The sequence below is a fragment of the Balaenoptera physalus genome (genome assembly GCF_965194825.1).
Source record: "Balaenoptera physalus genome assembly, chromosome: 20".
Lineage (NCBI taxonomy): Eukaryota > Metazoa > Chordata > Mammalia > Artiodactyla > Balaenopteridae > Balaenoptera > Balaenoptera physalus.
In genome coordinates, this window is record NC_138901.1 from 44,456,319 (window position 1) to 44,478,618 (window position 22,300).

At 51.8% G+C, this 22,300-nt stretch overlaps 1 protein-coding gene across 5 annotated transcripts in view; it reads left to right on the top strand.

The window, feature by feature from the left end:
• Positions 1 to 22,300, top strand: part of CCT6B (chaperonin containing TCP1 subunit 6B) — a 185,517-nt gene that overhangs the window by 78,337 nt on the left and 84,880 nt on the right. For 2 of the 5 annotated variants that reach the window (XR_014257978.1, XR_014257979.1), the window contains exon 8: positions 15,064 to 15,181. The exons of 1 other annotated variant lie outside the window; for it this stretch is intronic. Coding sequence is in view for 1 of the 4 variants with exons in the window: in XM_082443751.1 (XP_082299877.1) it covers positions 15,064 to 15,092 (29 nt within the window). In the remaining 3 variants the exon portion in view is untranslated. Of the gene's footprint in view, positions 1 to 15,063; positions 15,484 to 22,300 lie in introns of those variants that run through there. 2 more of the 5 variants (XM_082443751.1, XM_082443753.1) reach the window with 1 other exon arrangement.

Sequence of the window (22,300 nt, forward strand, 5' to 3'; positions counted from 1 at the left end):
GACTCCTGGCCACATGAGGCCGCTGGTCCAAAGAAATTCTCAAGCTGGGGTCATGGCACCACTCATTAACCAATTATTAATTCTGTCACTTAGGCATACGTTTGACCAGCATGTAGTAAGACTAAGTCAGGCTCTAGGCTCAGCTCTGGGCAGTGTGTGTGTGTGTGTGTGTGTGTGTGTGTGTGTGTGTGTGTGTGTGTACATGCATACACTAAGACGTGCCAGAGACTCAGTCTCCCAGGGAGGCAGCCTTGCTCTAGGGGCTGGGGTAGCAGCCTGAACTGGACAGAGCAAGGAAGGCATGATTAGTTCTTCAGTAGGAGTGGTGCAGCGGGGTTATCAGAGAAGCCAGCCCTCCCCTCACGGCAAAGCCTGCCTGGGGGGGATTTATTTAAAATGCAGCAAAATTTACTGAGTACCTACTGTAGACCACGCCCTGCCTTAGGCACTGAGTGAGGATTCAAAGATAATTCAGACCCTGTGGTCTCTACGTTTGGGTGGTCAGGCCCCCTCCCTCTGAGACATCAGCAAGGTATCCTTCCTGGTGGAGGGGATACTTTCCAACCCATCCTTTGCTATGTGGACTAAGGTGGAATGTGCTTACTGTCTGGGGCTGGGGGATATGTCAGATGGGGCAAGACCAAGACAGGGAGAGCACTTAGGTGACTACTGAGTTTGTCCAGGCAAGCAGTGACAGGGGTCCAGAGAGGCAGGTGCTGCCGGTGCTCTGCCCGTGCCCCTCACACTCAGCATTTCAATGTGCGGGGATCCAATGGCTGTCACCTCCAGCTTGCAACCTGGGACTCTGCCCCAGGGCTTTCTCTGGCTCCTGGAACTGCTCAGCCATCTCAGCAGGGCCAGTGAACACTCTCTACTAATCACTCAGAGTGAACTCCTCACTCACTGGGCGGGATTACCCTGAGGCGTGCTCTACATTGTCTCCAGACACCCCTCCCCCCCCCACCAGTTGTCCTCTGTGGTAACCTGCTCATAACACGTTCTGTATTGGCTTCCTTCCTCCCCTGTTTCCCAGCCCCACCCTCCTACTGATGCTCCTAGATAAACATCTTGCCCTCAAATCCTTGTCCCAAGATCTGCTTCAGCAGAGCCTGCCCTGAGACACACGGCCATGGGGACAGTGGGACTGGTAGTCCGACAGGTCACAGTGTGACCCTGGGCAAGAGGCTCAGTCCTCTGAGCATCGGTGTCCTCCCCTGAGAGCTGGCGGTGGTGATAACGCCGTGAGGGGTTTTGAGAATTCAATGATCGAGTGCTCCTGACCCACGGAAGATGCAGAATAAATGGGAGCTATTATGATTATTATCTAATTGTGAAAAATTGGAAAACAATCTAGATGTCCAGTTATTAGCTCAGTGTCAGTTGGGCTGGAAAGGGGGTGGTGGAAGGGGAGGGCGGGTGGGAAGCTCTTGAGACAAGTCAGGTCCAGATGTGAGAGTGGAGGAGGAGGAGAGCTGCCTGGGCTGTTGGTTGCACATTGGTTTCAGGCCCCACAGGTCTTTGGGGGGAGTTTGGCTCCAGGAGGGATGTTCCTGATTTTTCAGAAGTGGTGATGAGGCTGGTGGGGGACCTGTGGTGCCGCACTGGCTGATAGTCCCTGAGGAATTTCCCTTTACGTCGTGAGCATCCCTAGTTTCAGGGTTCTGGGTCCCTGAGTCCACCTGCCACGGACCTGAACCCCAACACCCAGTCATGGAGCCTCATCTGATTGTCGTTCACCCCACCCGCTTTTGTGCCCAACCTTCACTGGGAAGTATTTATTACACGTCAGTGTGATAAATGAAAAGTCATATTTTACTGTGAATTATCCCCAGCCCATGCGAAGCACAGATCTATAGCCTGGAGAGTTATTAAGTGCTTACCACGGAATGCTATAAAATCCTCATCATTTTCCCCACCAGCCTCTCCCACGAGGGAATGGGGAGGAAAGGGGACTGAGGAGAGAAGGGGCAGCTGCTTCAGTGGTGGGAGGGGGAAAGGGAAGCATGCCTGGGCGGACCAGTCGGATTGCTCTGCTCAGAGAAGCCACCCTGGGGTGGGATCCTGGGGTTCCTGGCTTCCTGTGTTTGGCTGTGACCTTGGGTAAGGTTCTGGGAGGCCTCAGTTTCTCTATCTATAGACAGCAGCCATGGGCAGCAATGGTTTTGGAAGCTGTAAGCCACAAGCTATATCTGATAATGGCTGATAACATAAAGTTTAGTACTGTAATGAAATAAAGCCTACGACAAAGTGAATCTGACTCACATTTCATGGAGCTGCTAAATTAATTGTACGGTGTCGAGAGCCCATACAGTTTAGTTTTTTCTCTGATTGGGAGCCCCCATGTATCAACCAGGATCGCAGCAGGAAACAAATGACACCCTCACATTAGGATAATTCCAGGAAGGTTTTAATAAAGGCACAATTTACAAAGGTGTGGGCACGGTGTAGGGAAGCCACAAGGGGTAGAGCAGTGCCTCAGGGCTAGGAACAGCTATTCCCTGGCTCTACCCCTCGCTTGGGCTGCGAGAGCGGGGAGAACGGAGCAGAAATCAGAAGCCAGAGGTCACCGGGTGCGTGGTGCAGGCTGCTCCACGGGGAGCTGTGACCTTCTGTCTTGAGGTCCTGAGGCCCAAGGTGGCCTTGCAGGGAGGGAGTGTGGGAAACAAGTACTTGTCCCCTCTCCTGTGTCCTGCCAGGGCTCCCATCGGCCAGACCCAACCAGGAGGCAGAGGGAGTCAGGCTGTGATGGGGTCCATGCTGGGCCGAGGGCAGGGTGAGGATGGAGAGTGGATCTGAGTGGGGAGCGGAAGGGACCCAGCCAGCCCTCCATCGCGGCCGGCCTCTGCTTGAATATTTCTTTCAGGACAGGGAGCTCACGGCCTCCCTGAGGTCCCGCTGTTGGCCGCTGTTGGGCTGCCCTAATTACTGGGGAGTTCTTCCTTCCAGCAAACTCAAGTCGGCCCCCCATCAACCCTCCCCATTTAACAATGAATGCCAATAGTTACTTGGCTGTGTGTGAGAGGTAAATGGTAAACAGTGTGACTACGCTAGTATCAGTTTGCTTTGCATGACCTACCACATTTTTACAGCATTTTATCTTTGCTGATTCTCCCGTATCTGTAACCAACAATGATGCGGATGCTTCCACTAATTCCATGCACTGCCAAAGGCTCTTGGAGGTCTGTGCTGTCACCTCAGTGCACTCGCTGAAAGACTAATAATTAGAATGAGGCTGATGTTTCAATTTGCAAAGTTCCCTGTGACCTTGTGTGAACTCCTGCTTCCCTTTATACCGGGCATGTTTTCTTCTTCCGGCCCTGAACCTGAACAGCACTTGCACAAGGTAGACCAGACATCCATCTCGACTGAAGCAGGGAAGGGGGACCATGCGTGCAGACAGATCGTCCCTCAGACCCTGTGAGGTCCTTGAGATTTGTGAGGACAAGGGAGGGGCAGGGTGTGTGCCTTCACAGTTTCTTTTTCCTGGCACCTTCTTCCGGGCCACTGCTGCCTAAAACCCCGCTTTCACTGACTCAGAGGATCTCAGGAATGAGAGGGACCTCAGAGGTCTGACTGTTTTTCTGATGCAAAACCCTTGAGAGCAGGCCAGGAAGGTGGCCCGGTTTCTATTTGAATACCTCTAGGCACAGGAAGCTCACTACCTTCAAAGATAGCCTATGGATGTTTTAGAAGCTCTGATTATTATGCAATCAAGGAGAGTCCTGGCTGTTTTTAGGGTTTTACTGCTAATGACAGGGGAAACAGAAGGGAGCAAAGAGAGTAACAAAGAGAGTAACAAACACGTGACACAGGCCGGTACTACTGTGGCTTCTGTTCAGTCTTTCCTATCTTTTTCTCGGAGAAGGGCCAGGAAGGCCAGTTCACCTTCCACTCCCTCCTCAGCCTGGAGCTCAGTAAACTTCCCATCAGATCAAGAGCTCCACGGGGCTCCCCTCCCCAGAGAGCTCTGCACTTGGTGGTAACCTGGATTAACCCTCCAGGCTGCTTCTCCCATCACCCTGGCCCCTGCTCCATGCCAGGCCCAATTCTCTCTCTGAGGCCCGGCTTCCTCTCAAAGCTGCCTAGCTTAGCGCTCCAAATTCGCATCTCTTCTGGGACCCCCAGCGGCTCCACCCCCTCCACTCTGTGCTCTATCAGAAAGCCATGGGCTTCCAGACTGGACCCTTCACTTCTGGGGGCTGGAAAGACCTCTGGGCTCTGAGGAGACTGGGGGGCAGAAGATGGAGGAGGCTGGGCCCCATGAGCTAGTCTTTTTAATAAGTCCTTTGTCCTGTCAAGGAAGCATGGCCTTCCTCCCCATCCCACCCCACCCCCATCCTGGTGGAGCGCTGCCACCCTCCATCCTCTGCCACCACTGCACCCAGGTGGCTGGCCCATCTCTTCTCCTGCCCACACCACACTGCCAAAATCCTTGATGTGTTTACTGCATTAAAAAAAAAAAAAAAAAAAAAAAGAAGCTTTAAAAATTACACAGATAATGCCTGTTATTGTAGAAGAATTAGAAAATATAGGTAAGTGTAAAGAAGATAAAAGTCATCCACACTCTACTGCCCAGAGATAACCACTGTTGAAATTTTGGATGTATATCCTTCCAGACTTATATAAAGATATTTTTCTCCTTCCAAGAATGGCATCATACCATACATGTTATTTTGCAACCTGCCTTTTCACTTGAAATATACATGAACATTTTCCCACGTCAATAAATATCCTCCCCAGCACTGTGGTTTATGTCTGCACAGTGTTCGGAGTGTGCATGGCTCACCACTGGGGTTTTAATCCTTAGGGTGCTGGGGACACTGCCCTCCCCTCCTCCATGTGTGGAGTGCGCCCTCCTCCTTGGTCTGTTGAAAACCGCCCTGCTGCCCTCTGGCTTTCCCTCTTGCCCCATTTCTAGGAGCTCAGCCAGGACTTGGTTTGGGAAGTGTTCTTATTTTCCCCACCTCCTCCCTCCCCCTTTGCCACTCATCCTTCTTGCATCCATCCTCTATCAGTGCTGCTGTGCAGCGGCTGGCCTGGGTTCTGCTGCTCTCCTGGGGCCGTGGTTGGTGTTTTGGCAGAGACTGGGGGCCAAGTGCTATTGGAATTTTCAGTTAATAGAATTTCTTACTACCCCTTCCCTAAATGTTTGCCTGTCCAAATTGCCCCTGTCTTTCAAAGGCTCAGGTCAGAAGCCACCCCCTCCAGGAAACCTTCCCTCTCCTGAATACCCACAGTATTTTGTCTTTACTCTTATCCTGGCTCTGCTACTTACTAGCTGTGTGACCTTGGGCAAATTACTGAACCTCTCTGACTCTCAGTTTCTTCATCTGTGAAACGGGGTTAATACTAGCATCTATCTCATAGGGTTTTGCCTGGTAAGCAGTAGGTGCTCCATCACTGTTAGCTGTTAGTATTATTATAAATCTTAGCTTCTCTCCTAGACTGCAGGCTCCCTGAGAGCAGAGCCTGTGTCTTTCTCAGTCATCCTTTGGTCTCACCTGTGCTTTCCATCCCCAGGACCTAATTCAGGGCCTGGAACCTACTTAGCATGAATCATTTGTTGCATACATGAGTTCAAACCCAAATCCTGATTTTCAGACAAGGAAACTGAGGCTCGTAGAGGGGCCATGGCTTACCAGGGTCACACAGCAAGTTGGTGGGGAAACCAGGGGTCCTTTCTTTTGGGCCACTGCCCTTCCCACTGAATCTTCTCTGCCTGGCTGGCCTCCGCACTGACAGATCCTATCTTCTTTTAACAGCGGTTAGCTGTGTAAGGAGCTATTTAAGAATATTCTTTCTGAAGGTTCTGGTGGCTGGAGAGCTCCTTCTAAGAGCCTGACTCTGTGGTCCCAGGAGGCTAGGCACCCCTCCCACCCCAGCATCCCCCCATTTCCATGATCCCCTCCCCTGAGTCCTCTGTAGGTATGGGAATGGGATGGAGCCCTTGCCCCTTCCCCGGGCTCCAGCTCCAGGCCCTCCCCTCCGCCTCTGCACCTGTCTCCTGGCGGCTGAGGGCTATCATTAGGGGACACAATTAGACTGCACACTTCACTACACACAGTGGTCATGAGCCAGGCAGCTGGGGGCTGGGAGCCCAGCCGGGCTGTGGGCACATCATGGCATGGCAGAGCTGGGGTGGCAGGGAGAAACTGTGCTGCCTAGCCCAGGGGTGACTGAACTTCCTGGAGGAGGCTTGAGGTGTCCCATTGCTGGCCTTCCAGGTGTCCGGCTCAGAGCTGAGGGGACCAAGGGGTGGCTGGGCTCTGAGAGCCTCCTGGGAGCAGGGCAGGTGGTGTGTAGTGGGAGAGGGGCAGTGACCTGTCGCAACACCTTGGGCAGTGACTGCCCATCTAGTTCCTTGAAGGAGAGCCCTAGCCAGCCTGTATCCTGGGGTCTCTGAGCCTGATGCCGGAGGTCCCTGTCAGTGGACTAATCCCATGGAAAGAACATGTGCTTTGGAGTTTGTGTCTTGGTCCTGTCATTTCCTTGTTATGTGATCTTGGGTAGGTTATTTGACCTCTCTGTACCCCAGTTTTCTCATCTGTACAATGGGGATAACAATAGTATGACTTCATAGGTCTGTGGGGATTAAATGCAGTTATTCGTGTGCCTAGCAAAACCTCAGCAAACCTTGCTTTTCTCCCATATCCTTTTTGCTTTTTGGTACTTCCCTTCCTTCTCAACAGAGTAAGAGCCCTTAGGGCCCAAAGGAAATCATAACTGCCAGGTTCTCAGGGCCCTGTCTGCACCCTGCCTTGCCACCCTCTCCCTTGAGCCAGACCATGGTCTGAGAGTTCAAGCCCCTTTGCTTCTACTCTCTGCTGGCACTTCCCCCAGGGGCCGGGCTGCTGTCTTCCTGTTCATTCTCCCACGAAATTAAAGATTCCTCCCTAAGGCAAATGCCCAGTTTGGGGAGTGTTGGCTGGCGTTCGGGGGGCCATGGGAAGACCAGACTAGCATCCTGAGGTGGAGAAAAGGCTCCGAGATGAGTCTTCCTAGCCAGCACCTCTCTGTGGTGTAGACCCCCAACCAAGACACACAGATGTGGCCAAACCCCTCCCTTTATAGATGGAGGAAGTGGAGGCTGGAGGGCGCAGTGACTTGCCCGGGGTTGCATAGCGTGGTGGTGTCTGAGCTGTGACCTGGAACTAGTTTTCCCGACTCCCAGTCTGGAGCCCCTGCTGCTGCTTCATCCAACATCCTCTGTGTGTGTCCTGTTGGTCTCAAAACCCTGGGAGGATTGGGAAGTGGGGTCTCAGCCTTAACCTTGACCCCTTGCTTTGGGGGATTTGACTTCCAGGCTTGTGCTTAGGGTATGGCTGGTGAGGCTGTGTATTGAAGTGGACTTGGGTTGCACGAGGCCCGCCAGATTCAGGGCTGATGGCTTTTCAAAGGTGGTGGGGGATTTCTTGGGCGTTCTTAAATCCTTCATCTCCCGGAGCCTGTCAGGGGCGCAGGGAGGGGCGGGTGTTTAGGGAGGAGGGTGCGCAGGGTGCTGAGTCCTGTGAAGCCCGGCTGATGCTGCAGAGTTTCATCTACCGTGTCTCATTCCAGTTCAGAAAACGTGGAGATGGCCCCCACCTCCTTTGCCCCTGCGCAGGCTGGGGAAGCAGAGGTTCCCAGGGGAGAGACTTAGCCAGATTCGGCACCTGCCTGACTGCGTCAGGGGCTGGGAGAGGCACGTTCTATTTCACCACCTCCATCCTGGGAGCCACCGGCCTTAACCTTTCCTATGTAGCAGGCCTGGTGCAGGGATCACCCTCTCAGGAGACTTAGCAAGAAGTAGAACGTTTAGCTCTGATGAACTTGTGCATCGCGGAAGCTTTGTGTTTCAGAATTCAGTGCTGTTTTAATTTTGAATCACATGTGGTGGGTGAGGGTAGGGCACCGGTGTCACAATCCATTCAGTGCCTGGTGCTTCCAGAGCTCTCACTCTGCCTCTGAACAGGTCCATTTGAGGGTCACTTGACAGCTATGGATCCTCCTTCCAGAAAATTACAAGTATGTACAGACATTTGGCAGGTACTCCCAGACTTCACAATGTCCCCTTGTTTAGAACCCTTGAGTTAGAAGGTGTGGTCACGTTGCTTCCCCTGCTTTCTAAAACAGGGTGATTGACCTGCCAAAGGGATGGAGTTGGGGAAGCATGCTTTCTGTCCTTAGGAGTGCCTGGATTGATGGGGGAGACATGTCCTGTCCTGGGGGAGCTCCTTGTCTGATGGGGGAGACAGTTAGCACTCTCTACGAGTTCCTGGGCTGTTCATGGGATGCAGAGAAGTAAATGATTATGAAATGACCTAAACACATTGGGGGCTGAGAAAGGGCCCAAGTTGTAGGGCTGGGCAAGAGATGAGCATAATCTGGGCAGACTTCCTGGAGAAGGGGTCGAGGCTGATTCAAAGAGAGATAAGAGGTAGGCAAGTCAAAGGGAGGTGGTGGGATGGGTGTGTGTCAATGCGCATGGCCAGGTGTTGGTGCAAAACTGAATCCAGCCGAGTTGCCAAAAAGGGCAAGATGCACCAACACATCTGCACTGATTTACAGGGTTCACCTTTAGGAACATCTGCTCGTTTTCTCCCCTGACAAAGGAAAAGAGTTTCAAACATAAATCCTGAAATGGCTTGGATGGATTTTTTCCACCCCCCTCTTCCTGATTGCAGGGCCTGAGGGTGTAGAAAATGTGTTGTTTTGTGTTTATCACAGCCAAGCAGAGCTTGGGGTGGCAGGCCTGACAGCTTGGTCATGTGGAGGTGATATACGGAGGTTTGGGAGAGGGCCCTGGAGAGGAAACTTGGCATTCGTCCTTCAAACACAAAGTCACACTCTTTATTTCTTTATTTCTTTATTTGCTGCACGGTGATAGCTTGCTTGCAGCTTGCTCCTCTGTGGAGACATGAAGCATGGGCACGGGGAGAGAGGGAGGCTGGGGGCTGGCTCACCTGGGCATCCCCAAGAAGAAGAAGCCAATGGCCCCCCTGGTGGGTTAGGCCTTGATGGCGGAGCAGGCGGGTGACCCCTGCTGTCCTGTTTTTTCCAGGACTGTTCTGTTGCTTTAAGATTCTTCTGACTGTGGAATTCTGTGCTGCTGTAGAATCATGATCAATGCTAGGGTCTTTGATTTAGGATTGGGACAATCCGGAATTATTTCCTAACTCAGGAACTTTGAGATTAAAAAAAAATGAATCACAAGTTCTGTAGGATTCCTTTACCCTGTAGAGATGAGAAAGGATCCATTTCTTTCCCACATTCTGGAGTCCCCTCCAGGAGAAGGGAAAGGGAAACCTCTTGGGGTGCAAATCTGTGGCTGGGAAGGGGGAAAACCGAATTGTGCTTAATTCTTCTTCGATATCCTCTTGAGAGAGGGAACCCCAGAGTAAAACCCACACCCAAATACTTTCTTCTCAATTTTGAAATTCATCGCATGATTCTTCTGTCACGGGACCCATTATTTTCTTTGTAACTCACCAAGTGAAAATTGAGAATGTCTAGTCTCTCACTCTCTATCCTGGTCCCCACGGTTGGGACTGCTTATAGATTTCTGGTGCATTAAACTTGGTTTCAAGTTCCCCACTTGAGGGGTTATGGGGAGCACGGTGAGGGGGCCTTGGGAGGATCACTCATCTCATGGCTGAGCCAGTCTCATTGTTAGAAAGTCCACTCCCTCTTGCTATAGTACACCTCTTTTCTTAATAGTACTATGAAGCAGTTACCTCCTAAATCCTTTATTTAAAAAGCCCATCATTTGAATACTTTTTGGAAAGTAACTATATGAGGTGAGAGACCAGGTTATGCTATAGTAACAATAGCCTGCAAATCTTAATGGCGTAACACAACTAAGATTTACTTCTAACCTCTGCAAAGTCCACTGGGTGTGTCCTCCAAGGGGCAGTTTGGCAATCTGTGCTGCTCCCATCTCAGCTCAATTCCTCCGTCTCCCCACAAAGCCTTTTGGCCACAAGTGAGAAGAGACTGTGGGGCAACCACGTACCAGCTCTTCTTTGCTTTGCCCCTTCTGGGTTACTTCTGCCCACAGTCCTTTGGCCAGAACTTGGCCTTGTAACTGCATGAAAGTTGGGAAGTATGGGGCTCCAGATGGAATGTTCCGTGAGCACCACTGTCTCTGCCAATCTCCTTTCATACCTCCTCACCCTCAGGCAGCCTGTGGTGCCCCCAGGGGACTGGGCAGAACTGCCAGCCACTCTAAAGAGAAACTACTATGGAACAATCAAAGTACAGTAGGGTGGGCTCTAGAGAGCATCTGGATCTACCTGCTCCTCTTCCTCATTTTATAGATGATTAAAGTACAGCCCAGAGACATTCAGGGGCCAAGTCATGGTTGCACAGCAAGTTATCAATAGCTGCAGGGCTGGCCCCAGTCAGGGTCCCCAGGGCCACCTCGTTCAGCACTCCTATCCCTACACCCTCTCATAGCCTGGTCCCAAGAGGCAGCTTGGGAGGGCAGGTGGAGGCCTGAGAGCTCACTGGGGCTGTGCAGCTCGGGGTCCTAGGGCCCAGTCCTGGCCAGCCTCCGTCGTCTGACTCCATTCATCCTCAGCATGATGGTCAATTAGTTAGCGTGCGCCATTATGCGGCCTTAACAACTACTTTAGATGCAGCCAACACGGGCGTCATGTGGCAGCTGCGATGGACGAAGGCAGCAGTTGTAATTAGCAGAGAAATCGGGGAAGGACAAATGTGAGGCTTTTATAGTCAAGCAGACCTCAGAATTGAAATAACTCTGCTAATTGTGCTTCGTGTGCTTATTAACATGACTTCAGTTAGTAAATAATGAGCCCCTCTCGGCGAGTTTCTCTCCCCATCGTCTTTGGTGGCTGAGAATAAGAATGAAAAGAGCGAACCCTCATTTATTGACCAACGACTGTGTGTCAGGCATGATTCTGACTGCTGTATGTGTGTCAACTCATTTGATTCTCGAGAAACTGAGGCACCGAATGGCAGGGTTTCTTGCCCAAGGTCCTGCAGCAGTAATGGAACAAGTGGTCAATTCTCTTAACCCCTGTGTTCTGAGAACCAAGCCGGGTCTTCCTGTAAGGCGGGGGTTTTGCTCCTGGCATCCTGGAGATCCCAGGGGAATGTGGAGAGAATTCTGGGGCTCTGTGAACTTGGATGCGAAAAAGTAACATCTTTATTTTCCCTAAACTTTAACTGCAGTTGAGTATTTCCCTTTATTAAGAGTGTAGGCAACGAACCACAGTAGAATTAGCAGTACTGGGGATTTGTCATCAATAGAAATCATAGGATATTTTCGTATCATATCTCAGTTGTTCTAATATCTTGAAAAACAATTTTTGCTCAGCACTACTTCCTGCCACTAGGTCTTATTACTTAATGCATTGATAAAGAGCCTCGTATATTACTAGGAGCACACATTTATTTTGTAAAATCTTTTGAAAATAACAACTATTTTGCTATAATTGATTTCCTTTGCAATTCTATATACTTTGTTTTATGCTTTTAAAGGTGGGATCCCATGGGCTTCACCAGACTGCCAGAGGCAGGCAACCACAGTGCAAAGAAGGCCACGGACCCCTCTGAGAGGGTCTCTCTGAGCCTCACTCACTTGCTCCAGAAACCATTTCACTGAAGTGAGTGAGTGAGACCCTGGTGGACGCTCTTCCCACTGTATATGGAGCTACTGGCAATTCCTTGAATGTGCCAATGCTTTCTCTTCCATACCTTTGTTGCCCCTGCCTGATCTGTGGCAACCCTGCCCCACCCCATCACCTGGCTCCTTGGGTTTATTCAAGATACTGGAGAGCAGTACCTCCACCCCCATCCGGGGAGGCCTCCCTAGTCTTCCAGGCCAGCTTAGGTGGCCTCCCTTACTTCCCCAGAGTAAGTAAGGGTAGAATTTATCACATTAGATTGGCTTAAAAAAATTAACTATGATGGAGCACTTTAGAGAGGCAGGCTTTTGGCACACAGGGTGCTGGCTAGAGGCTTGGCTCTGGGAGCTATGGGCACCTGCTCAGCTTTCTCCTCTGGATGAAGATGTGACTTTATTAGTGCTGGGTTAGCTTTAAAAAGAATCTATAGAGTGTTTGTGAATGCCCTGAAAAAAGAGTCCAAAGATGGTCATGGCCAAGGGTCTGGATGGTGCCCTAGCCCCCTGGGCATGAATGGGCAGTGATGTTGCTGGAATCCGAGGGCCCTACCTCTGTAAAGAAGGTCTCTAGTAGCTGTGCAACCCCAGGGACCTCAAGGGCCAAGGTCATACAGGGTGCTGAGGCAACTGCTTCTGCTCTGGGCAGCAGTTCACGTTCCTCATAATGTGGGTGTTTACCTCTTCCTGCCAACCCACAGCCTGGGGAGACGCTGCAAACACCTCCTGCTCCAGTGGCTGCAGGCTCTCCCCTGAGCACGTTGCGTGGAAGAACGCATTTAATCCTCCTAAGCCCCCTAGAGGCAGCACTGTTATCTTGATTGTGCATATGAGGAAACTGAGGCACAGAGAAGCTCAGTGCCTCGTCCAAGATCACACAGTGGTGGAGACGGGAGTAAAATCCTGGCGCTCTGATTCCACCGCCAGAGCTCTGAACACCAGACCTGTTGCCTCATATGTGAGACACACGGTCCCGAAGGCCTTGTGTAATTCAGAAAGCTGCATAATTTAAGGCAAATCCTGACAGAGGTTGGTAGGTGTTGCTGTTTATCCGCTAAAGTAGCGTTGCCGTGTGGTGAGCATGCAAGCGTAGTTTACAATTCACTGCCAGCTTCATGCTTAAGAAAAATGTTTGAGATACACATTATTTCAGATTTTGCATATAAAGTGAGACTTTCTTAATCTCTTTATATCACGGTGTCAAATTCACATAATGCAAAATCTCATAAAACACGGGGACACCGTGCTGCCAAGGGACTTCGGTTCTAATCTGTCGAGGGAGGCTGGACTGTGAGCTGCTCCAGGGAAGGCGTGTCCATGTTCGTGCATGTCCCCATGCCTCGCACAGTGCCTGGCACCCAGCAGGCACTCAGCAGAGGGCTGCTGGATGAACACAGTCTAAGTTAAAGCAGTGCAGTTCTGTTCGTTATGATTTCTGTTTTTGGAGAGGAGCTACCTTTAAGGTTATACTTCTTTTTTTTTAAATTTATTTATTTATTTTTGGCTGTGTTGGGTCTTCGTTTCTGTGCGCGGGCTTTCTCTAGTTGTGGTGCGCGGGCCCCTCACTATCGCGGCCTCTCTTGCTGCGGAGCACAGGCTCCAGACGCGCAGGCTCAGTAGTTGTGGCTCACGGCCTAGTTGCTCCGCGGCATGTGGGATCCTCCCAGACCAGGGCTCGAACCCGCGTCCCTTGCATTAGCAGGCAGATTCTCAACCACTGCGCCACCAGGGAAGCCCCTATACTTCTTAATAGTTCTGTTCATCCTGGATTTACCACCTTCTTCTTTTTCTCCCTTAAAAAAGGGGACTAGGGAATTCCCTGGTGGTCCAGGGGGTAGGACTCCTCACTTTCATTGCTGAGGGTGTGGGTTCGATCCCTCATTGGGGAACTAAGATCCCACAGCCGTGTGGCGAGGCCAAAAATTTAAAAAACAAACAAATAAATAAATAAATAAGGGGAAGAGACGTCAGTAACTGATAATGAAAAGGGGCAGGGATGGGGAAACACTCAAGGATGTGCAATAGGGCAGGTGCGCCATCCTAAAGAACGGGCTTATATGTTCAGGGCGTGGGCGTGGCTTATGTATCAGCCAGGGAATCTGCAGCAATGGAAACCAATTCTGGGCAGCTAACAAAAAGGGGATTTTATTTAAGTTTCATGGGGCCTCCCTGGATCCTAAGGAGGTGGACAGGCTAATCTTGGGGACAGCAGGAACCCAGGAGCTCCCATGGAGTGGGAAGAGGACAGAGAGCTGCCCACTGCAGGCCAGCCGGGTCAGGATGCTCCACCAGCGGGGACCCTCCACCCTTGCCCCCAGTACACACAGTTGGGGGCTTCCTAACAGGGAGGTTGGGCTAAAGGGAAGGGGATATGGGTGCTGGTGTACAAAGGAGACATGTGTCCACCACTTGCATCAGCAAATAATCAGTCTGGCGGGGACCATGAAGGTCATCTAATCCCTCCTGTGTCATAGATGAGGGATTGAGGTCTTGGCCTCTCTTCCAGGTAGTGACAGAATCAGGGCCAGACCCTCCTCTCCTGGGTGCTCTCCCCAGAGAGGGGGCAGAACTGTTTGAACACTATAAAGGGCCTTCAAAGCACCATCCGTCTTTATCAGGATGGGTCAAGGGCCCCCCGCCAGTGTGCCTTGATGGGTCCTCCCTCCGTCTCACCCCAGTTCTCTCTTCATCTAGAGAATGGAGTATCTGGGATAGCCCTGGAAGTGCCGGGACAGACTCCTGGTCGACACTTGGGGGGTGGAGGATGGCACTGTCACACCTGAGTAGGGGTCAGGGGGTGGGACTGGGGATGCAGCCACAGTGGCCCCTAGCCAAGGCCACCCCTGCCACGTTTCCCGGTGAGCAAGAATCAAGTTGGGAGGAAAGCCCCGAAGGAAAAATATACGAAGAGGAGGCATCTCAGAAATGTATAAACCCTGCCTTGGTGTGGGAGTGGCTCTCGGAGACATTTTTATGTCCCTTTGTAGGGCTACCTGCTGTGGATATATGAATCCAAGATAACTTTTACCTCCAGAAGGATACAGCCGCTGCCTGCTCTTGCCAATTCATTGGGCTTTATCCTGGGTGGGGATGGGGGAAGGGAAGGGAACCATCTACCACGTGTCAGACCTCTCACTTACGTAATCTCATTTAATCTAGTATTTGTGCCAATCCTATGACTCAGCTATGGTGACCCCATATTATAGGTGAGGAAGCCAAGGCTTGGGCAAGTTAGGTGACGTGTGCAAGCCCCCAACTGAGAAAAAGTGGAGCTCAGGGCTGGCCCAGTGACCCCAATTTGCCTGGTCCTCAAGCAGGTGTGTGCATTAGTCAGGGTTCTCCAGAGAAAGAGAACCGGTTGGGTGGAGATATACTTATTACGTATAGTAAGTGAATAAATAAATAAATAAATAATATGTTTGTTTATTTTTTTTGAGGAATTGGCTTATATAATTATGGAGGCTGAGGTCTGCAGGTGGCAAGATGGGGACAGGAGAGCCACTGGTGCAGCTGAAGTCGGAGTCCAAAAGCCTGAGAGCCAGGAGAACTGATGATGTAAGTTCCAGTGTGGGAGCTGCCAGGCTCGAGACCTAAAAAGAGCCAATGTTTTTGAGTCTGAAGGCTGGGAAAAACCAATGTCCCAGCTCCAGTAGTCAGGCAGGAGGAGTTCCCTCTTACTTAGTCTTTTTGTTCTATTCAAGCCTTCAACTGATTGGATGAGACCCACCCACATTAGGGAGGCCAATCTGCTTTACTCAGTCTACCAATTCAAATGTTAATCTCATCCAGAAACACCCTCACAGACACACCCAGAGTAATGTTGGATCAAAGGTCTGGGAGCGCCATGGCCCAGTCAAGTTGACCCATAAAGTTAACCATCACGGTGTGGCCATGGCCCAGTCAAGTTGACCCATAAAGTTAACCATCACGGTGTGGCTCCAGGGAAAGTTAGGGGAGGAGGTCTTGGACCCCACTTCACTCCCTCTCTGCAGAGAACTTATTTTGGGGGAGTGAGTCAGTGAGAGAGAAGGGGGCTCAACCCTCCTCTCTGCCCTTTCGGAGGAGGACACTTACCCATTCCCAGAAGACAGATAGACCAACCCCACAGGTGGAAGCCAAATAAACCCCAATGGACATTAGTTCCCATTAGGCTCCTGCCTGGGGCTGAGTCCTTACAGCCAGAAATATGAGCCAAGGCTCCTGGAGAGGAAGGAGTCAGCTGGGGACCCATCATTTCTTCCCCTGGGACTGCACCAAGCCTGCAGTCCTTGTCTCCATCACCCTGGCAGTGTTGTCACAGGCCCAGTGCTTGGACTGGGACCTGAGCCTGACTGGTTTCTGGGAAAGAGACTGCGGGCCTCCTACAGGCATTCTCTCCTCTTTCTCAATAAGAACCCAACACATGGCCACCCAGAACAAAGACTGCATTTCCCAGATTCCCTTGCAATGAGGTGTAGCCATGTTAGCAAGTTCTGGACAAGGGAATGGAAGCAGAAATGGTATGTGCAATTTCCAGGATGTGTCCTTAAAGGGACGGGTGACCTCTCTTCCCCTGTTTCTCCTTTCTTGCGGGCTGCAGTGCAGATGTAGCACTGGGGCAGCCATGCTAGGCCCTGAGGTGGACTTAGGAGAGAGGCTGTGGAGCAACAAGGTAGATGGAACTTGAGTTCCTGACACTGAAAGCACCACAGCAGCCCTGGACTCCCACCTGGAAAGTTTTCGCTAAACCCAATCCTGTTTTTGTAGGCCCTCCTTTGCTGTGTGACTGGGGCAGTGGCTCAGCCTCTCTGGCCCTCTGCTGGTTGTTGATAGAGATAGCTGCCCATGGTGTGACCTCCCATGCAGGGGGTCAAGGGTGAGCAGGCAAAGGAGATTTCAGCTCCAAGGAGACAGAGTGTGGGAAGGCCTGGGGCCTCGGTCCTTGTACCAAGGAGAGTTCAGCATTAGCTGTTTGGGAAGAAGACGGTGTAGTAATAGGAGAGGCAGCTTGGGAAGGGTCAACTCTTGGCTTTGCTACTTGCCAGTCAGGTGACCTTGGGCAAGCTGTTTCCTCTGAACCTCAATGTTCTTGTCTGTAAAATGAGGACAATGGTACCTCCTTCACAGCTTGTTCGAGGATCAGAGGCAATGTTTGTAAAGGGCCTGTGTGAGGAGGTGAGCGGTAGCTGGAATTTTTTATCATTGGTTTGAGAGTCCAGAGACCTAGATTTTTGTGTGTGCCTTTGTGATTGTGGGCAAGTCATGTTAACTTTCCAGACTTCAGTGGACTCAGATGTAAAATGGGGGGACGTTCTTCCCGGTCCTGATATTCAATCCAGTCCTCCTTGCCCTCATTTTACAGATCATAAAACCAAGGCTTAAGTGGCAGAGACAGCTTGCTGTATTCCCCCTCCACGGTGTGGGGAAGCAGCTGTCCCCACGGGATTGCACTTCCCAGTATGTTTCTCACAGATAGAATGTGACCCGAAGGGATGTGCGCCACTTCTGGGCCCAGGCGGTTAAGGCGTCCATCCTTTCTCTCCCACCTGCCGGCCACCCACCCAGGCCCAGGGTGACCTTGGAAGCTGCCTGTTGAGGATGGCACAGCCTCTCTCAGCCCGGCCCAGTCAATGACCGTGGGGAGCTCGGTCGGTGCACTCTCCCTCTACCCCCTCCCAGGGCTGCTTTGGACTTTACATGAGCAAGAGGAACACTTCTCTGAGATTTCAGGGTCTACCTGTTGTGGTAGCTAGTGTTATCTTTTTTTTTTTGGCTGTGCCACTCATCACGTGGGATCCTAGTTTCCCGACCAAGGATCGAATCCGTGCCCCCTGTAGTAGAAGCGTGGAGTCTTAACCACTGGGCCTCCAGGGAAGTCCCCAGTTAGTGTTATCTTAACGAACACACCCAAGAGGTAGAGTGACTTGCCCAGCATCTCCGCCTCCTCCCTGATTCTTGGTGGCATCCTGTGCGACAGTCTAGTCTTTTCGATTAGTTTGCCAATTCCTTGAGAGCCAGGACGGCGGCTCACACTGCTGCAGGCTCGTGACACCCAGCACCAGTTGCCTCTCATCCACTCCAGGTGGATGACCTGCAGGGACCAGGCACCTGCCAATAAAGACGTGTTGATTTGCACTGAGCGTTGATTTGAACTGGGCGCCTTGCCTGTATCCTACCATGCCGAGAACTGACCTCACAGATCAGCTCTCCCACATCCCTAGAGCCCCCGGGGTGTGAGCACCGCAAAGCGATAGGCAAGGGAGCAGGAGGTCTAAGCTCTTGAAAGAGGGAAGGCTGACTAGGGCAGGAGCCAAGGCCAGGCAAGTCTGGGAAGGGCATATGTGCAACAGGGGCGATGATACTTTGTGGAATTGAGGATGGAGATATGCACTGGGGCTAGAGCACTGATCAGAGTACAGCTCTGCCCCCAACTTGTGTGTGACCTCACCGAAGTCCAGGGTCGCTGGAGTGTTGGTGACAGGAGCAGAGACTGCAACCCAGGCTCCGCGCTCCAGCCATGGATGGGCTCTTTCCGGAAACACTGCTCCTTCTCTCTCTCTTCCCTTGAAGCCTGGACATCTCTGATTAGGATGCTAATAGAGGAGGGGGCTGAGGAAGGGAGGGAGCTGCAGAGCAGGAGAAATACCGGGGACTGGGGAGCCAGTGGCTAATTAAAGGCTCCATGTCAAAGAGGAATGCCAAGTAGGTAATTTCCATGCCATTTGAATAATGGGAAACCGGTTACCATTTCTCAAGTTTGCTTGTTGAAAAGAGAGAGGGGGGAAAAGAAAGGAGGGGGAGAAGATCATGGCTGGAGGGGCCTCTACATGCTGCTGGGGGAAGAGGGGGGTGGCACGGAGAGCAGAATTGCTCCAGGGAGAGGGAGGGAGGCAGGGAACAGAGGAGGACAATTTTCTGCCTTTCTCTCAGAAGGTCCTGTGAAGGTCCTTTGAACTAGGAAGCTAGGGGAGAGGGCAGCCAGGCAGAGTGGTGGTGATGTCTTAGCCAGAGTTAAGGGAAGCCCTCCTTATGGGTGCATTGCACTTCACAGTTTACGTCCTTTGTCCCACTGGATCACCACGACAGGCTGTGAAGTAAGCAGGGAAGGGAAGATGATGATTATTCCTATTTTAGAGGTGAATAACTGAGCCCCAGAGAGTGGGAGTGAAGTGCTCAAGGACACGTTTGTTTATTTATTCATTCATTAATTCAACAAAACAGTTTATTGGAGAAAGACAACATGCCAAACCCAGTGCCATGTGATAAAGGCCTGTGGGTAAGGAAGGCACAGCCCTGCTCTCAGAGGGAGAGAGAGAGAGATGGAGAGGTGAACCATATATCACGAGGTGCTATGGGTGCCAGGGGAAGTTGCCTGAGACCGTTGGGTGCTTCCCAGAGGGGCAACCATTACAGTGAGGTTTCAGGCAGGAGTTTGTCAGGTGACTAAAGGGAGGAGCATATGCCTGCCTGAGGGCACAGCGTATGCAAAGGTGTGGAGTCCCAGGAGGGCTCTTCTTGTCCAAGGAATAGAGAGAGGCGCAATGTGAGAGGATGGTAGGGATCGTGGGGTGGGGCAGGGGTGGGAGTTGTGGCTGGAGGGCTTGGTGGGAGGGGGATGAGACCACGGGCCAGGCCCCAGATTGTGGAGGGCCTGCACGCCTCATTAGGACATGTGGACTTGATCTTCAGGCCATGGGACTCTAGGGACCCTAGGGATCTTCAGGCCATGGCTGAGGAGGTACTGGTAGGACACAGATCATTCGATGGTCACAACTACTGCTGTCTCTTTGCTGGAAACCAGCCCTAATAACCCAGCCTCCCAGCCCAGGCCCCTGAGCTCCTTCAAGTCCTGGGACCCCATGAATAGAAAGCCAAGCCGTGGGGTGGAGGGTCCCTGCTGGTCTGGCCTGTTCCTTATTGTATCAGTTACATATCAATGCATAACAATTATCCCAAAACTCAGTGGCTTAAAAAGCAAACAAACATTGGGACTTCCCTGGCGGTCCAGTGGTTAAGATTCCATGCTTCCACTGCAGGGGCATGGGTTCCATCCCTGGTCGGGGAACTAAGATACCGCATGGGCGCGGCCAAAAAAAAAAAAAAATTTTTTTTTTTATTATGTCTCACAGTTTCTCTGGGTTAGATGTTTGGGAACAGCTTAGCTGAGAGCTTCTGGCCCCAAGTTTCTTAGAGCTGAGATGCTGGCCCAGGGCTGCAGCCATCTGAGGGCTTGACTGGAGCTGGAGAGTCTGCCCCCAGATGCCCCGTTCCAAGACGGCTCATTCACATGCCTGGCCAGTTCATGCTGGCGTGGTTGGGAGGCCTCCATTGCTCACCACGTGGACTTCTTAGAGAAGCAGGGCTGCTTGAGCATCCTCACAACTTGGTGGCTAACTGGAAGTGGCAATGTCTTCAGTGACCTAGCCTCGAAGTCACACCAGGTCATTTTGTCATATCTGCTTCGTCACACAGCGTGGGAGGGGACTACATGAGGTGAGGATCTCAGGAGGCGAGGGTCGCTGGGATCCATCTTGGAGGCCACACACCATACCATCCTCCAGGGAAGAGCCAGCAGCAGTCCTGTAGCAGGGCTAAGAAAGCAGGGCTTCCCTAGAGAAGGAGGGGAGGGCCTTCCTAGGTTGTTAGGACAGGGCAGGTCTCAACCGGCTCTGCCTCCAACTTGCTCTGTGACCCTGAGCAGTCTCCCAGTTTCCCCGGGCCTCTGATTGCCATCTCTGTGATGTGGGAAGAGCTTGCTCTACTTTGCAGGGCTGGGAAAGCACAGAGGATCCAATTTCTGAAGGATGGATGAGAATTGCAGATTGTGGCGTCTTCCCTCTTCTCATCCTAATCCCGTTTCTTCACACAGTCAGATAATCAGTTTTGCCAGTAGTCTTTGCAGCAATCAGTTTGTATACCTACCCAAATAAGCACCATTTTTTCTTTAAGCTAAGTCTCGGCTCTAAATCTCCGACTGGCTTCCGTGCAGTTAAAGCAGTGTGGGGCTTCCCTTTCCTTCCCACACGACCACATGGCTCCCTGGATTGTTTGGAGCAGAGGCAGGGCCCTGTGCCAGCTCTGCTCACCTCTCTCACATTACCCTGAGCTCTGGGTGGCCAACACTCAGGGCTCAGGACAGGCCAGCTCTCCTCTCCTCTCCTTCTCAGCCTCCCTTTGGCGATGGGTGAGGGCTTGGTGGGGAGCAGGTGAGGATGTCAGGGCCAGAAGGGACGTTGGGGACGTTTTACAGATAAAACACAGAGAGGGCCAGTGAGAGGCCAGGATCACACAGCAAGTGGGCAGCAACACTGCGCCAAGAACCAGGTCTCTCAACTCTCATGCAGGGCTCTTTCTGGTCTCACTGCTGGACATGCCCAGGAGGTACTCTGACTGGTTATTCCAGATGGGCCCTGGGCACTACGGCTTTGGCACCCCCATCTCTGGGAGAGGCAGGGCAGGTGCCAGGGTGGCATAGAGTGAGAGTGCTATCAGAGTGGACCAGCCGGACCCATGCTTCATTGGCACTGTGGAAGTGGTATTTACAAAAGAAGAATACGCAGTGGACCAAACCTTCAAAGACTCACGTTCCATGGAGGAACAGAGCAGGAAGTGATCAGAAAGCTAGTGGAGAACAACCCTAGATTCCATGTACCTGAGGGCCTGAGAGGACCTCAAAGGTTGGCTGAAATCTGAGGGTCTCCTAGGAAGGGGAGAGGTGAGCTCCCACCCTGCAGAACTCAGAAATGCGCCAAGCCAGCAAGGGACCAGGAGGCATGGAGCTTCTCAGGGGTCCGCTAGCCGCTTCTCCCACCCTGCTGCTGTCGTCCCCTGTGCTCACAGCAAAGTGGGAGGCCCCAGTTCTCTCTGGCCCGGGCCACCAACCTGCCCTGTGGCCTCCAGCCAATGCTTCCTGAGGTCCTGCAGGGTGGCCTCACTGAGTCTTCCTCTTGTCCTTTTATTTCCCACACTGCCCAGTACAAATCCACTTCTGGTCAGTTGACTCAGTAATTTCTAAGTCTTCATTTTTGGTCATTATTCTCTCCTAAAATTGTCTTCCACTGTGAGCTCAAAAATGCAAACTCATTTTGATCTTGGCTTGAGTAAACCTTAATCCCAATGAAAAAACAAATCTGCTAGTGCTAGGAAAATATTCCAGGTGCCCAAGAGTAAATCGCTTCTGAATTATTCAAAGACTAAATTTCTCTCTCCACAGACTAGAAACTCCCCAAGGGCAGGGCTGCGTCTGTGTCACCAGATGGCAGGATGAGGGCAGGAAGTCACATGTGTCAAGGGCCTGTTTGTGCCAGGCGTTGCACCTTTGTGTGTAGTTGAATGTTCCTGGTGTGGTGGAATTTCTGTCTCCATTTCATAGCCAAGGAGCCTGACGACCAGAGAGGGGAGGCACTTGCCTAAGGTCACACAGCCAGTGTGAGAGATGGGTTTGGAAGCTGGCCTTGGGCGATGCCAGAGTCTAGGTGCGTTTCCTATACCACATAGAAGGCGGGGTCCTGCTCCCTACCCCCAAGCTCTGCAGTTGTCGGTCTTGCCAAGATCCTCAAGGAGCTGGTGAGAAGTAGGGCCCCCAAGGCAGCCAGATTTGCCACCTGCAGGTGGTTGGGTTAAAGAGAAACACTGACGCTAACTGGGGAGCAGTAGCCCTGACATCTTTATTTCCTGTCTTGGCTGCTTGGCCCG